The sequence below is a fragment of the Sitophilus oryzae genome, unplaced genomic scaffold (assembly GCF_002938485.1).
Source record: "Sitophilus oryzae breed Bouriz unplaced genomic scaffold, Soryzae_2.0 scaffold_1057_pilon_pilon, whole genome shotgun sequence".
Taxonomy (NCBI): Eukaryota; Metazoa; Arthropoda; class Insecta; order Coleoptera; family Curculionidae; genus Sitophilus; species Sitophilus oryzae.
The window spans coordinates 238,358-250,784 of record NW_022145679.1 but is presented as its reverse complement, the minus strand read 5'-3'; the positions used below and the strand labels follow the sequence as shown (position 1 = coordinate 250,784).

At 33.8% G+C, this 12,427-nt stretch overlaps 1 protein-coding gene across 1 annotated transcript in view; it reads left to right on the top strand.

The window, feature by feature from the left end:
- The first annotated feature begins 6,351 nt into the window (after positions 1–6,351).
- The window catches only part of LOC115875464 (rho guanine nucleotide exchange factor 4-like), a 59,698-nt gene continuing 53,622 nt past the window's right edge, over positions 6,352–12,427 (top strand). Inside the window, 1 exon segment of the mRNA XM_030890936.1 lies at positions 6,352–6,613. Within this exon segment, the coding sequence (XP_030746796.1) occupies positions 6,557–6,613 (57 nt within the window). The 5' untranslated portion in view covers positions 6,352–6,556.

The following is a 12,427-nucleotide window of genomic DNA, read 5'->3' as shown; positions in this document are numbered from 1 at the left end:
CTACACTCGCCTCTGCTTTTGAAACATCACGCTTCTCAAACGCACATGTGTGCATAGTTGTAACGAACTCTGCTTTCGACAATAATCTGTCTTTGATATACATTCCCTTTGCCGTGTAACGGTTCATGCGAGGATGTATTTTCGGAGCTGAATAATTCGCGCGATATGTCTATGTCAGATTCGTCAGATTACTAGAAACAACTCGTATATGTTACTTGTTAAGTAAATTGATTCAATTATGATCAATAATGCGGTTCAAATTAATTCTGTAGTTTAGAGTGGGTGTTTTAGTAGATAATAACTAGTTTTTTGAAAAAGTACTGGAAAATTGGATTTATTTTACTGAAAATCGAATTTTTTTGAGGTCGATGTTAATAATATTCAAGGTATTTAACTAAATTACTCAAAGCTAGTATGATCAGGCGAGAGGAAAAGTGGTAAGGACAGCCTACGGCTTAGAAAAAATCGTCCTATTTAAATGAAATTTGGTATGTCGATAAATTGGACCAAGGCCAACTTGACCGTTGACAACAGCCCAGTGAGCATTTTATTCCTTCGATGGAAATGCGTTCTAGGTGACGTCGTTGTTACGTTACCAGGCCCTTCTTTTGCGTCAAATAGCACACAAAAATAAAAGTGACGTCACGACTGGTGACTAAGTTGGCTTAAAAAACGGAACTAATGTGTATCTACTATTACACAAAATTGGAATTGTGTTGACACAAAAGAAATTGTTACTAGAATGCAACTAATAACTGAAATTTAGTGGGAATGTTGTTAAAACAATGCCGTGCCTGTGTGTGTGTCCTTTAAAAGACACAAAACCGTTATTGTGAACTGCATAGTGTTAGGCATAGTAAGAATTTTGTTCTTAAACCCATGAAGTTCATTTGTATATCACGGAAAACAGTAACTAGGCCCACAATTTGTATAAACGGTCACAAGTAAGTTCGGAGTAACGCTATAAAGGCTTTTTAACCCGTAGTTAACTCGCACAGTAGAATTTAATCGATCAAGATCGAGAAAGGTTTATTTAATTTTGTTTCGATCTGTGTAATATAAAATATTTCGTCGTCAAATAGGAAACCCGTGTGTTCTGCGATATTATAAAACTACCTCTTATTCTTACTACAGAAAAGTAAAACATATGGATTACTACTTGCTCGCTTTAGGCGCGATTCTCACTATAACGTACCGCCACTGTAACGTCGCCGTCGCGTCGTAGCAACGTCCATCTCCCATTTACTTGATGTTTTATGTCGAGAGCTTGTAGAAACTACTTGTGTCTAGTCCCAGCAGGCAACTATTAAGCCCGACCAATCACGTTAAAGTTTTTGACAAACACAAATGAATTAACACCCTCCAAATAACCACGCTAACCAACCTGATTGGTCAAGCTTAATAGCCTGCTGGGGCTAGACACTTCTGTAGAAACTGAGCCACAATAGGCCCTCGCGGTCGCAGCGGAGAGTCCCACCTGGGTCCCACTCTTACGGTCGTATTCATAGTCGATCGCCAGCCTCCCGCTGGCGGGAGCTTTCCCGAAATTCTTCGTTCTTATTTCAGAGTCGAGCGCTCTCCGAGTAACAGGTGCGCACATCCGTCATATAGAGTAACCGCTCTCTCGCCGGCGGGCGGTTGGATAAGATTCGATCTCCAGGCGAAGAACACTTGCGCAGTTTAAACCCCATCCGGTGATTTTCGGGCGGCAACTGGAGCATGTCCTTACCATCTCCGGCGGTCCGCCAGTTTAGTCTGTCTAGTTGAAAGAAGCACAAGCAAACTGAATTAATTATGGATATTTATAATATTGTGACGATTAACGAGAACGATGACATTCGTATTTTTGAGGCCATTATTCATTACATTTGAGGCATATGAATTCCGTCCGTTTATTTGATCTTTTAAAGTTTTACCGTTTTGTTTTTGTTATGTTTATGATTTTTTATTTTTCCTATTGTTTTTACGTTTATTACATTAATTCTCTTTGTAATTTACACAAACTGGAAAAAATATACTAAATTCACCAAACATCAGTCATCTACACAAAACAAAAATAGAGCCAATTTAAAAATATAAATTACTTCTACTCTGATCATATTTTCCCTTAAAATAATTTTAAAATCCTTAACACAGCACCAATAGGTTGAGGTTAAGGTCTATAAAAATTTATAAACGTAATAAAAACGAATCCATAAAACTTTCATATAAAACCGAACAGACCTATGGAATTCCCCATTATGTAAATTATTAACTTAATATCCTTTTTATTATGACCCAAAAATATACCTAGCCAAACAAATATGTATATAAAAAATTGTAAATCTTTTTACTATAAGTGAGAGATTACGAAGATATTATTCATTACTTTAAAACGAATTATAACAAAATAATGGACACATCAATAAAATATTTAAATTACCCAATATCAATAAAATATTTAAATTATTAATATTTAAATATTTAGAGAATGTTAAAGTTCGTATAACCGATTTTGTGTAGAAAAAGCACATAAAACTTAATTCCAGTGCCGTGGTGTTTCAAGTCATATAATAATCAATATATAATCTGTTGTAATTTGTTGTTTTAACTGTCAAAGTCTTGTCAAAACATATATTTGGTTATAAATATAAAATGGAATGCCCCATTGGTCGCACTGCAAGCACACCAATGGACTGACGCACAAAAGCGAATCAATCAAAGAAACGCGATATAGTATCGTCTTTGTCAATCATGCTAACATTTTACAATAAGTAGGAGGAGCGCAGGTAGATGATTAGACCGGGCCTTTAAAAACCTACGTCTGCGGTAAAAATTTACGTATTTTAAAGTAAAAATGATAGCGCGCGTGTCGATTCTAACTTCATCAAGCGATAAATCACTCCCAAACATTCGTGGCGTTTACTATACACTATTATTATCACAGAAAAAAAAAGTAAGAATAAAAACATCCCAGTCCAATAAAAGATCAACTTGTGGCAATGCTGCAAGTTTTGAAGATTGTCATCTTCAATAACCAATATGTGTAAATATAACGGGTAAAAAAGGTTTCCAGTAGCAGCTCACTGAGTGTAAATATTGTTATCGACACTGGAGTTACCCATAATCACTATACCGTTCTTACGAACTACACTATACCGGCACCACGATCACTATACCGTTCTCGCGTCGGGACAAGTCACAAAACAGGAATGATGTCCAAACACTGTTTCATCGATCGATATCGACCACGCAATTACGGAATATCGTTACAAGATTCCTCGTTTGTGTCAATCATGACGCATAGTACAATTTTGATACTTGATTTATTATGCCGATCCATGCTGCTTTTATCAAAACGAATGTTAGACAATAATTTTTACAACTTTTATTAACCATAAATCGGAATATTGCAATTTTTTTAGCAAAATTAATTTATTAAAAAATATTTTTGTTACACAAAATTTGTTTTGTGGCCCTCGTTGCTATATTTTATACAGAGAAGACCAGGCTACTAGTGTGCTACTAGTAACATAGCAGGTTGTCGGACGAATTTGCGTTTACCCGATTACGTTCGTACTCGAGATTCACCGCCGCTAGTCGGCTGGTCAGCTGGTCAGGCAGTAGGAAGTTGCATGGACGGGTCGGTCGTGACAGACTAGGAATACGACGCGAGGAGTGCCGAGTATTTAATATTTTCATTTTAAGTGTTTACCTTCACTTAAGGTAAAATTTAAAATAAAAATACTTAAATATTTATTATTTGAGTGTGTTTACAAGCCAAAACTTAAAATAAATAAATTCTCTAACCCAAAAATCATTTCCAAAATTAAAAAATACATCAGTAAAATTCAAAAAAAAACTAAAATATTACTCTAAATAAAAAAAAGATATAACAAGTGTTCGAAAAGACCACCTTCTTGTGCTAGAGAGAAGCCTAGGCGGTTGTAAAATCCCCGTCTGACATTGGCCAACATATTAGGGCTAATAGTTTGGAAAGCCCCTCGTATTTTTACTTGAAGGCTCATCCAGATTATTAGCCCTATTATGACCATACACTTTGGATTTTACACAACCCCATAAAAAGAAATCATTGGGAGAAAGATCTGATAATCTAGCGGGCCACAAAATAGTTCCATGTCCACTAATTAAACGGTTGGGAAAAGTATTATTCAAATATTCTTGAACAATACGGGCATTGTGAGCAGGGCAACAATCTTGTTGAAACCAGACATTGTGGAATCTTTTCGAAACCAGACATTGTGGAATCTTTCTCCCAATAACTCACGAATTCTAGGGACAATCTGCTGCTGTAACAAGTCCAAATACTTTCCAACAGTTAAATTACCCTCTATAAAAAATGGACCAATCATATGCTCCCCTACAAAACCACCCCAAACATTTAGCTTTTGAGGATATTGCGTGCGTACCTCAAAATATCTGTGCAAATTTTCACGGGACCAATATCGTACTTGTGTAGGGTTATGACGACTCATAACCCTACACACCCTACACAACCAAATCCTTATAGACCAAGAGTTCCATCTGGGACTACTAATTCTTGTACTACTTTTTTTTATAGGTCCTATAATAATGATTTTCAGCTGCGTTAGTTGTTGGAAGTAAGGTAGCTAAATCAAAATTTTTACTATAAGTACCTGACGAGATGTAAGGGCTTTATATTTAAAATACCTCAACTGATCTAAATCTTTTGCTAGCCTATGTCGACCATATAATGGAAATAAGAATGTATTTCCAGCTTCGACTAGCTGAGATTTTTGTGCTGCAGGATCTAAAAAAAAACGGATGTAATTTGTCGCAGATGAGGATCTTTTTGCAACGTTTTGAAAGTCGCCAGTTTACATTACATTTTATTTTTTTCTTCCAACCTGTAGCCTAATTTTTCAAACTGTCACTGTAATAACTCTTGATATAGTAGGTAAAGATGGAATTGGCCTGTTTACAAAAGTTTGTGGAAAAATTGTTTGTATATCCCGATAAGACCTATTTTGGAAATACCATATGTCTAGTCATTTAGTAAGAAATAAAGTGCCATGTTGTGTATTCTTTGCGGCAACGATGTGATAAATTTTTAAAAATAAGTCCTATAAAAAAGAGTGATAAGTGTCTTGTTAGTGTATTAGTTCACACATGCATTGATAGAACTCCCAATTTTTACCGAAATGCGTCACCGTGCTTTACTTCCCACGTATACTGGGCATATAAAAGTAACAGTTTCGAAACATGTGTGTGCAATCGGTCCCATTAATAAAATGCAGATACGTAACTGTTTCTTAAATGTGACAAAATATTGCTCACTGGGACGTATCACTGTGACAGTTAGTTTTGACTTAAGAAATGTCAAAATTTGATGTCGTCCGATCGCGACCATCTTCATTAGAGGTAAAGATTTTATATTGAAGAAATGTGTGGTTCGATTTCGGCATAATTGGAGGCGGGCTACTGGGATGTCGCCCTCGACGTATCGACAGATGCTTCTAAATGGACAAAATCATCAGGCTTTTTCTTAATGATGGGTCGATTGGAACCAAACTCGGCACGTTGATAGAGGTACCCGAATGGAGTCATCAGACGGACAGACGGTTATTTTAATACAAATTTTGTGAAAGTAAATCAAATTATTTATTAATTTTTAATTTATTACTTTTTCAACATTTCAAACTACACTTTTTCAAACATGTCCTTCAAATCCTTTAATTTTATTGATTTTAGTAAGAAATTTCATAAGTGTTACCTGAACAAGCTCAATCTGTATCAAGGAAGTCTTTGCTGCAGACTCTGCGATAAAGATCCTGAAACAGCGGAGCACATAATATGTCACTGCGAGGCTCTGGATCGCAAGCGACACTTTTTATTTGGGAAAGCTAGGCTAGAACCGGAGGAACTATGCTCCCATCCTATCAAGGATCTGCATAAGTTAGTGCAGGGCACAGGGATAGCAGAATGGGTGCAGATATAGAAAGGGGACAAACACAATAGGCCTCACAGGTCGCAGTGTTTCCGGCAGAGGACGGCCCCTTATTGTGGAAAAAAAAAAGAAATTGCATAAATGACATAAGTTCCGCCTGACTGTCTGGGTTTTTTTGTTCGTTAGACAAATTTCTTTAGCCAGACTAGATATTTTCTTCCTAGCAGAAAACATAAACAGTACATTTCAAGTCTACAGAGAAACGGCGGCATAGCAAACTACGCATATCTGACTTTATAGACTTTTCATCAAACAAAATATTACTCGTTATGTCCCCTTCTACAACCATATCGCCCACCAACCGCTACTCACCTTAGTACAATTTGCCCATGCCTTAGTACGGAACTGTCTACCTCAACGTAAACGAAGAGGTCGGGCTCAACTAGTACTGACGTCACCTGTCCGAAGATAGCGTGTTGTCGCGAGGGTACTCCGGTCTATAGTCGCTTTACAGCACTTAAGTAATTAAGGCTTAAGTTACAACCTACGCTCGGCAATGTTACTTTAAATCGGCATTTAGATCAAAGAAACGAATTATCGTTTGTGTGCAGTGTGTTTGTTGTATTGTTAGTGTTTGCAGTGATCGCTATGATATTTGGATCAAAGGATAAAAATGCGTCCAAAGATTTCGTCGAGGATATTAAGGTATGATTGATTGTTTGAAAGTGTGTAAAGAAAACTGATTAAGGTACCTAAATACTGGTGTTTCGAACATCCAATAGTTGAATACTGCGTTTTGAATAGATACTAAATAAGTATGATTAATGAAAACCCATCTTTAGTATCAGCAATCTCATTATATTCCAAAGGACTCATTTTTAATTACTATTTTATTAGGTATTCATTAAAAATGACAAGTTTTCTTGCTAAATAATGGAAAGTATTCAAAAATTTAATTCATGAGGGAACATATTATTTTATATTAAACCATTAGTTAGGGATCGTCATTACCATTATTAGGTATTTTTAAGAAAATAATTTATAGGTAAAAATGTTGATGAGGAATGGCGAGTTGAAGTAATACAGAATAAAATTCTCATCGGGGATATGAATGAAATAATTTGTTTCAATCATAGGCTTAATATAAAATATTTTAAATCTATGGTTTCAATACTATACACAGCAGTTGAAGAAGTCAGTTGGATTTCAGGTATCGGTGTATGGCCTTGGAGCTTAAAATTGGCGGTTAAAATTGCCAAGTAATGGATTGAAAATAAATGTAAATAAAAATAAATGTCAGGGCAGTATAACCACACTAAATTTGAATTCTAATACTTTAAGGCCATCAGGTTGATAGCCAAATTTTAAATTTGTATGGGTTAAAGCGTATAAACTGAAGCGTGATACAAGAAAAATATTAAGAGGAGGAAAAATATTAAGGGTTTTCCGAATAATTCTATTCGGGAAACTTCGGCATAATATTCTGCAAATTAAATAAGTGAAAAAGTTCGTATAGATGTAGTATGTCCTAAATTGCTTCCTTTCGGAGATACAGGGTGTAGAAGTTTCATTTTTAATTTCGACTTTTTTCAAATAATTTGTAAACTATCGTCGATATTTGGATGAAAAGTGGCGTCTAGGAGCTTTTTGATATGGGAAATTTGATTTCGATGTTAATATGACTCTAACTTGTAGGGGGTACTACCTACATATTTTTTATCTCGTTTAAAGTAATAACTTTTCGTCCGTAACTCTATAGAACCTACTGAGTGAAAAAATATACATTCTGTCGTTTTTTACGTAAAAAATGTAATTGTAAAAATTGCTTTGTAAAAACTGCTATGAGTAATGGTTCTCGAATTATTTGGAATCGAAATAATCAATACCTGTCATTTTATTGGCAAAAATTGAACATATCGACAAGATAGTTATTAGACCGAAATCATAAAATTGAAATATTTTTGTGTCAAATGTTCAACAGAAACCGCCATCATAATTTCTTCTTATCATTTAAAAATAAATAAAAAATTCCGAAATTTATAATTTCAGTCAAATCACTATCTAGTCAACATGTTTATTTCCCAATTTACATCAAATTTATATTCCAAATATCTTGAGAATCGAAAATTATGAAGTCTCTTTTAAATAAACCACTTAAGTAAATAAGCAATAATTTATAATTTCCACTTTCTTAAAGCTCATTCCAAGGCTCATTCAAGTCTATATATTATTGTTTTATCACTTTTAACTTTTAATCAGCCTTTATATTAGTTAACTGATTTATAACTGACCGATTATTCTTTGCATATTGATCTTACCGCAATTATTGAAGTGATATTCAGATATATGACAATTGGCCCTATTTCGGAGTAAACTAACTATTTTTTTTTTTTTTTAAAGATATACTTATTTTTTTAAGAGATGGATATTTTTTCATATATTTATTTAATTATTTCCAGTAATTTTAACACAAATTAATTAACCTTCGAAATGTAATACCATGAAATTGATATAGATGATGATATCAAGTCACCATGCAGAAACTCTTATACAGTGGGTGGTCTTTGATAAGGCCAACTCGTGCAAAAAACGATATAATTACATGTCTGACATTTAATAGTCATGTTTACAGATACATACCGGGTGCATCTCAAAAGTGGTTCACCCCTATAACTTTTATTTTTTCAGATAAAAAAACGAGACTCGGTATGTTAGTATATGATATAAAATAGGATTAATTGACTTATTCAATTGTTTTTGGTCACTTCCTGTTTCACTGTAAATGACTGCAACTTTTGATTTTGAAATGACACCCTTAGTATATTTCTACTTTATTCGATAGAAAATGACACTCTGAATACAATGACATTTCATATGTCAACTTTTGACATTTTTGATTAGACTCTAGATTAAAATTTAAATTACGATTTTTTTTAAAGCAAAAATGTCAAAAGTATATGATATATTCAGAGTGGCATTTTCTTTCGAATAAAGTAAAAGACTACCGAAGGTGCCATTTAAAAATCAAAATTTCCGATGAAACAGGAAGTGACCAAAAACAATTGAATACGTCAATCAATCCTAATTTATGTCATATACTAACATACCAAATCTCGTTTTTTTATCTGAGAAAATAAAGAAGTTATAGGGGTGAGCCACTCTGTCGAGACGCACCTGGTATATTAGAGTTGCTATTTTCTTTCTGTGTATTGACGATTCGGATAATTTCTAGTCGGTGCAGATATATATATGATCTTGTAAATCTCAGAATGATAAGCATCAAACAGAAAGACCAAACAGAAAGACAGGTAGAAATAAATTAAAAAGAATCAAAAACGGGCTTTTAAAAGTTGTACAGGGTGGGTCAAATTCGACGCTTTTAAATGGAAACACCTTTTTCTATAGGAGATAGACAAAAACTAATATCAGTGTCTGGAGCTTAATTTTTGTCAAAAACATGATGGTGAAAACCGCATATCGATATCTGTTACCGTTTCGGAGTTACGGGGTGTTTTAAAAAATATGCATTTTTAACAAATCGCTGTAACTTTTTTGCTATGGAAAATTTTGTTTTTTACGAAAACATTTTCAAAGCACCACACGTAGAATTTAATGGTTTAAGTATAATTTTTTTCAAACAATAATTTAGAAGAGATTATCAACAGAAAATTTGATTTTTATATGGGACACCCTGTATATTTTTAATTTATTGAAAAGAATTTAAAATTAGCTTTCCACAAATATAACAGACTTGATATTTTGCTCAATTCCTCTTCGAGATATAGAGTATATAAAAATTCGCCCTCTTTAAATAAATAGGCTTTGAACGGCACCGGCTGTAATGCAAAAAAATTCTAGCTGTGAGCATCAATTAAAACGAAAATAATATTTGCTATGAGAGATGCAGATTTTTATAACAATTTAAAATATATTTAACCAACATCAACACATTTGAACTATATCTAATAACAATAAAAATAAATAGCAAACAAAGACATGAGATTTTGCTACAGGTGTTCGACATATCAACCGTCTTCTGTTATGGACAGACGGGTCAGTTTTTGAACATTTCTCGCGGAATTCATTAACTCGGTGGGGGTGAAAGATACCCCTCATAACTGCTAAGTATTTTTAATTCTTGTCTAGATTATATGGAAGAATAAGGAACCTTCATTCTTCCGCAAATATATGCATAGGATTAGATCCATGGGCACTAAGTTAGGCGGTCTCGACGGCCAATGGCTGGGACATGGTTAACTATTCAATTATTCTTGAAATTGGCTGCAAAAATTTGCTGATAACTTCAGCGTTTAGAGGCGGTGCGTCGTCTTGCTGGAAATATAATGTTTTTGAGTTCCATTAAGGGCATATCATCAATAAGGGGTCCAAAGCCTACTAGTTACAAGTGGCGAACTTTTAAAAATTCTGTATTTTGAAGGGGATTATAACAAAATATGAAGTGTGCTATATTTTTGGAAAGGTAATTTTAAATTCTTTTCAGTTAATTAAAAATATATAGGGTGTCCCAAATAAAAAATCAATTTTTCTGTTAATAACTCTTAAATTATTAATTTTACAAAAATTATACTTAAACCATTAAATTCTACGTAAAAAGGTGCTTTGGAAATGTTTTCATAGAAATACAAAATTTTTCGTAGCAAAAAAGTTACAGCGATTTGTTAAAAATGCACATTTTTGAAAAACACCCCGTAACTCCGAAACGGTACAGATATCGATGTGCGGTTTTTCACCATAGATCTTTGTTCAAAATTTGAGCCCAGACACCGATATTAGTTTTCGTCTATCTCCTATAGAAAAGAGGTGTTTCCATTTAAAAGCGTCGAATTGTAAAAAGCGTCCCCTCATATATGATGAGTTCTGATGGATTAAATAAAAACACATACCTACTATTGTAGTCCTCATAGATAAATGTCAGAATATGACATTTATAACTTCAAAATATATTTTGAGTATTCGCATTTCAGCCTCCGCGTCTGGTCTTGTACACATGCCAGCAGCAGAGCACCAATCTCCTTGTTTTAAACGAAGCTTTAGATACGCAGATATCGCTATGCAAATAATCCTAATTTGTTTAAACCCTAACAATTCGTTGATTTGTCAAATCAAAATCAAATGAATTTTTACAAAAATTACAATTATTTAATTACAATAATTTTACAAAATTGATGTCAGTCAGTAGTTATTTTCACTAAAGATACAATTTTAGACATTAGGACACTAATGTCTAAATACATGCATTAAATATTCTAGCTTAATAAATATACATAAAAAGAAAATAAAAAAATATATTTTAAAGAGAAAAATATTTTCGGAGACTGGAAGATATAATTGAGTTGAAACTGTTGGGACTTAAAGATGAAAAACATATAATGTGTGATAATAGTATATTGTTTCATAAGGAGTAAAAATAATACTGTTTGTGAAAAGACTGTACGTTTGACATTTCAGGCGAGGGTTTATTGCTATTCATGATACAAAGAAAACAAGGTATGATCGCTAGCGGCTCCAATTTCGTTCAGTTTACGCATATCACCTGTAACGTCATTACGCAACACAAAAAAATCCATGTTCAATTGCCACTAATAAAAAAAAGACCTGAAATAGGGAAGAATTAGGACGTAATCTCAAAAGGTATGTCAAATGATTGCACTTGACATTTCAAAAGTAATTTTCGCATTTATTATGTACACATTATTTTCACATTTATTATGTATTATTCACAGTATTATGTGTCATCAGTTTGACGATTCGAAATTGGCGCGCGGAGAGTGCCGACCAATGATGCCGTTATCACCTGTGACGTAGCGATCAACCTGCGCAATATCATACCTTGTTTTCTTTGTATCATACCTTGTTTTCTTTGTATCATCATTTTCTTTGTATCATGATCTATTTTTGACGAACTTCAAATGTTATAAAAAGTAATATCTTGTAAGTGATCATATATCAAGCAACAACGGATACACTCATTGAACTTGACACTTAATGTCAGTTTAATAATATATTTGTGTACTTTTGTGCTTAGTCGTAAAAGTATTTTACTTTTATGTTGCTTTTATATCTATAGACGTTAAAATGACATATTTATATTGTCAATCACGTTGCAAAAAATAATACTTTGTGACGTTAAAAAATATAGAAATTTGGATACTTAGTGGATTCAGGCTTAGAAGAGTATTTGGGATCCTCAGTCTCAAAGTACCACCAGTTTAGGGCGAATAACGAAACCTTGGAAACAGCAGATACAATCACGTATTTGGGCTGCAGCTTGAACAAAGAAATGGAATCACTCACGAGAGATCAGATGCCGCATAGAAAAAGCCAGAACCGTTTTTAACCGTCTTAGAAAAATCTTATGCAATATGCACCTGAATATTGCTATAAGCACACAGGTCCTAAGGTGCTACGTATTCTAAACGCTCCTATATGGAGTAGAAGCTTGGACCCTGACAGATGCTACATCTAAATGCTTGGAAGCCTTTGAAATGTGGTGCTATC